The sequence below is a fragment of the Equus quagga genome, chromosome 1 (assembly GCF_021613505.1).
Source record: "Equus quagga isolate Etosha38 chromosome 1, UCLA_HA_Equagga_1.0, whole genome shotgun sequence".
Classification (NCBI taxonomy): Eukaryota; Metazoa; Chordata; class Mammalia; order Perissodactyla; family Equidae; genus Equus; species Equus quagga.
Window position 1 is genome coordinate 59,779,417 of NC_060267.1, and position 5,289 is coordinate 59,784,705.

General features: G+C 45.6%; 1 protein-coding gene across 1 annotated transcript in view; it reads left to right on the top strand.

Annotated features, from left to right (window-relative positions):
- Positions 1–5,202: 5,202 nt before the first annotated feature.
- The window catches only part of GLIPR2 (GLI pathogenesis related 2), an 18,377-nt gene continuing 18,290 nt past the window's right edge, over positions 5,203–5,289 (top strand). Inside the window, exon 1 of the mRNA XM_046643084.1 lies at positions 5,203–5,259. Coding sequence (XP_046499040.1) covers positions 5,247–5,259 — 13 coding nt within the window. The 5' untranslated portion in view covers positions 5,203–5,246. The remainder of the gene's footprint in view (positions 5,260–5,289) is intronic.

Sequence of the window (5,289 nt, forward strand, 5' to 3'; positions counted from 1 at the left end):
TTCCAATATCTATACCTCTTATCTCTTTTTGTTGTCTTAGTACTGGCTAGAAGTCCACATCAACGTTGATTAACAGTAATGATGGCAAGAAACTTTATGATGTTCTTGATTTCAACGGGAGTGTCCCATTGTTTTACTGTTAAGTGGGACGTGTTTAAGTATGACATGTTTTACCGTTTGTTTTAGGAGGCTTCGCTTTATTCTGCTAAGGGAAAATAAGAGATTTTTTTAAAACTCAGTAATGGATATTGAATTGTATCAAAGATATTTTCAGCACTTGTTTACATTATATTTTTCCTTTGACTTATTAATATTATAAATTGTGAGTATATATCTTAATATTGAACCATCCTTATACTCTTGAAATAAGTTTTATTTGGTCATGATGTATTATTCTAACAATACACTGCTAGATTCAATTTGGTGATGTTTTATTTTGGATTTTGGTATTTATATTCATAAATGCTGTTGCACTCTGTTTTTTTGTATTTGCTACATTTTTCGGGTTTTGGAGTCAGGATCATTCTAGCTTCACTAAACGAATGGGGGAGGTTTTCTCTGCTTTAGAACATGTACATGGTACCAGACTCATCTGTCATTCAAGGGCTCGACAGAGCTTTGCCTGCAAACTTACCTGAGTCCATCTCTATTTGGGTAAGCAGTGATATTTTCCTTTTCTTTTTTTATGGCTATATTTGTTCACGTAGAGTTTTTTTTTCCTCTTCTTAAATAAATATCAGAAATTTGTATTTTCCTAGAAAATTGCCCAATTCAGAAAAACTACTAGTGGAGACATGGATATTACTTTTCTGAACATTTCTTAAAAAAGATCACATCCCCTTTTTTATTACTAATGTAGTACTTTTGAGTTTTCTCTCCTTTTAGGCTTTTTATTGATTTGATTTTGTAGAGATTTATCTACTCAATATGTCTTCCAGCTTTAGGATGTATTTTTCAATTCTGCTCCTTTCTGTTTTCTAATGCATAATTTTCTGTTTTTATCTATATTAATTTCTTTATTCAGTTAGTTTTTAAACACTTTATTAGGGAAAATTTCAAAGCTGCAGACAATTTTAAGGTGAAAATGCCTGTGCTCACCGTCTCGATTCTACTGTGAGCGTTTTGCTGGATTTGCTTTGTCACTAGCTATCCATCTCTCCTTCTATCCATCAATCTTATTTTGTGTGTGTTTCAAAGTAAGGTGAATCCATTTTATTTTTTTTATGCATTTCAGAGTAAGTTGTAAACGTCAATATTTCACCCCGAAACACGTCAGCATTCATTCACTCACTAACCAGAGTTCAACTATGCTTATAGTTCTTTTTTTAATTTGTTTTGTAATTTGTCTAGCTTCTTTAGTCCAACACTTAGAGTTTATTTTTCTCTTTTTAAATAAGGAGTATAATAATAGTTGTGATTTATCGGCCATCTATCATGTTTCAGGCTGTTTCAGGGGAATTTTTTTATCAAAGATCAGGGGAGAGCCTTCTCCTTCCAGGCTCCAAATTCGGTAATAGATTATTTTCATAGTCAGTAAATGTAAGGTTCAGGATTCTAAGATACATGTCTTAGTCAGCTGGGGCTGCTAGAGCAAAATACCATAGACTGGGTGGCTTAGAAACAACAGAAATTTATTTCTCACTGTTCTAGAGGCTGGCAGTCCGAGATCAGGATGCCAGCATGGTTGGGTGCTGGTGAGAGCTCTCTTCTGAGTTGCAGACTGCCAACTTCTAGTTGTTTCCTCACCGGGAGGAAAGAGGGCAGGAGAGCTCTCTGGAGTCCCTTTTATAGAGGCACTAATCCCATTCGTGAGGACTCCACCCTCACAACCTAATCACTTCTCAAAGGCCCCACCTCCAAATACCATCACCTTGGGGAATAGGTTTCACCATATGAATTTTAGAGGGACACAAACATTCAGTCTACAGCAATACAGAGATCAATAGGAAGGGATTTCATTGAAGTCCCTTTATGTTCAATCAAGGAAGTATTAAGTAACAATAAGTGACTATCTATACATTTTCTCCACCCTTTGATGGTGAAGCTTCTCTCCTTCCTGGTTTCCAAGCCCTGGGCAGAGAGTCAAATGAGCCCCTTCTCTTAGGAAGGGGGTCAATCAGAGGCTCATCAACGCTTTAGCTCCATGGACATGACCTGGTGACTACTTCTCTCCCTTCTGCTTTCCTACCTTCCTCTTGCTTATCCAAGATTGACAGTGATGTCATCTAACTACAGATTTTCTTTCTCATTTGGAGCACTGAGTGATGAACTTGGTCTGTATATTAACAGGACTATTATACTACAAATCAGCAAAATGTAAAATCTAGCAAACACTCCATGCTCGGTTATATCTTATGTCTATTATCTCCTGGGATTAGAGAGGGTTGAGCCTTTGTGTACCATGCCCTTTTACTGACAGTTCCCACTGGAAGAACTGTCATGTGACAAGTGGCCAAGAATGACCAAGAAGATTCCTGGACCACTTTCTCAAGATTGTCCAAGGATTCCTTTCACGCAAGCATAGTAGCAAGTGTTTTAAATGAATTATCTCATGCAATTCTCACAATCTCTCTATGAGGCAAATAGTATTATTAACACTATTTACAGCTGATGCAACTAAGGATTGAGGAGATTAAATAATTTCTCCATGGTCACATGGCTGGTAAGTAGCAGAGCAGGGATATTTTGAACCCAGGACTAACTCAAAGCTTATGCTCATATTTCTCATGCTGTGTATTTTCCTCTAAGTACAGCTTTGGCTGCATCCAATACATTTTCTAACAACAACAATAAAGAGAGTATAAGAGGATAAAATAAGGAGATTTTTCTGCCAAGGTTTTTCTTTCCCCCACTTTTCTAGTTGCCATGGCCTTCCATACATTAAGCTATTACAATGAATTTTTTATTCCAAAAACCTCTGCAGATCAAGAGCCAAAGCCTGAAGGGCTTAAAGCATAGTTGTATCTTAAGCCATAGTTTGGGGAAGAACTCATAATGATGTAAGAGCTTAGACACTGAGAATGGCTGAGTCATGGAGTGTAGAACATTCTGGGGAAACAGATGTAAGAGAGAAACAAAATTCCCCTTTCTGAAAAGGGAGAGAGGGGAGACATTTGCTGGGTTTTGGCTGCTCGGCATGTGGAGAAGTCTCTATTTGAGTGTAAAAGATCTTGTACTTAACTATGGAAGCTGAAGGGGTGAAGACATTCCTCTGCTCTCTTTCTGAAAGCTTGTGTGAAGGCATGTGACCCAGGCTTAGTCCAACAGATGCTCCTGCCGAAGAATCTGAGTCTGGAGGAGTTGGCCCAGAAGTGCAGAGGGGCTGGGAAAGATTCTGGATTGCTTGAATATTTAGCTCCAAGAGACTAAAGTAGTGTAACTTAGTGGAGTTTTCTTCAATGCACAAGTTTTCTACCATCAGCAGAATTTGAGCTTGATCTATACAGAGAAACAGTCACCTCTTTACATATCTAAATTATGACTGCAAAATATTCTACACACAAAAGTAAGTGATGTTTAAACAATATTTTTTAATTATCGTCTCATTTAATCTAGAAATAAAAACCCCCTAAGATAGGTCTTACCACCTTCATTTCAAGCCCGTGACTGGAATCCCAGTCAGGGAGCAGCAGCGCCAGCACTGGATCTGGGGCCCCAAGACTTCAAGTCCCTGCCCCGTGCTCTTGACCGCGTGTTCTAATTGTCACCCATCTCTAAGCATCTGCTTTGATTTCCCCCTTCAGTGCTCTACTTGGGATTTTCAACAATTTTTTAAGTGGGTCACAATTTTTCAGTTAACCTTTAGTTACTAAGTTTTAGTTCTATTATATTATGTTCAGAAAATTTGACTGAACAGTTTCTACTTTCAGGAATTTTTCACAGTTTACTTTAAGTCTGAATATTTGGGGCCAGCCCAGTGGCTCAGCAGTTAAGTTCTCAGGGCACTCTGGCACGGTCTGAAAGGACTTGTCTGACATGGAGGGAGTAGAAAGGGCAGTGCCCAGCCCTGCTGTTGCCCTCCTGGACTTTTGAAGCCCTTAGTATTGCAAATTCTACCTTTATAATCAGCAAGTCGGTTCCTTCAGTCCACATTTATTGAAAGGTTTTAAAATTTGCTTCCTTCCATGAGGGTTTCCTGAGCCCCTTCGGCAGTCAGGAGCTCCCCTGGGCAGGCCCACACAGGAGTCCTGCTACCCCTTCATGCAAGGGCTCTTCTCACACGGGTGGGGCCACAGCTGGGACCAAGTCTTGCCAGTGCCAGGTGGCACCGACCACTGCCCCCAAGGTCGGGAAAGGTAGGACCTCTGGAGTTGAAGGGACTCCTAGGCCCTGAGGGATGGGGAGGACTTGAAGGGAAGAGAAGGGCCAGCACCCCAGGCTGAGGGAACAGCCTGAGCAAAGGCAAGGAGGTGGGGCATCTCAGAACACGTTTGGGAAACCTCAAGAAGTCTAGTTCGGCTGGAGCATGGGATGAAGCAGGGAGTTGAGGAGACAGGTCTGGGGCCATACTCCGGAGGCGGGGGTTTAGCTTGGTGTGACAGGCAGTGAGGGGCAAGCAGACAGGTCAGGACGGGGCGGCAGGAGTCTCCCGGGGCGGCCCGCGGGAGCGGAGGGAGAGCCCAGCTCCAGCCGGCCTCGCACCAGAGGGTGTGGCCTGGGCAGAGGATGCAGATGCCCTTCAGAGCCCGGGGCCGCTGGGGAGAGGAAAAGGCACACTCGGGGCCTGAGGTGCTTTGCGTCAGGCCGAGGCCGGGAGAACACCGACCACTGGTGACACCGGCCGGAATCGTCCCTCGCGCGGCGACAGTGAGCTCCGCGGTCCTCGCAGCGCGTCAGCCGCTGAGTTACCGGGAACCGAGTGGCAGGCGCGGGCTTCCCTATGCACCCCTCACCTCCCCCGGCCATCCGCGTCCCGAGAGGGGACCGCTCGGGGCGGAGATCCGGGAGGTCCCGGTTCCCCGCCCGCACCCGGGAGCCCTGGGCAGTCGCTGGGGTCCCTTCGCGGGGCAAGTCCTCCGGAGGAGGGCGGGGAGGCGCGCGGGGCCCCGGGCGCCTCCTCCAGGCAGCCGGCGGCGTGGCCCCGGGCGCCTCCGCCTGCAGCGGCCGCGGCCTTATAAGGCGGGGGCCGGGCGGCGCCGGGGGAGGGGCTGCGGCCGCCGGCTCCTCCTCGGCTCGCGGGCGGCGCGGGGACGACCGGGGAGCGCGGCGCGGCGGGAGCAGCGGCGGCAGGAGCGCGCGAGCGGGCCATGGGCAAGTCAGGTGAGCCCCGGGCCGGCGGGCGGGCGGGGG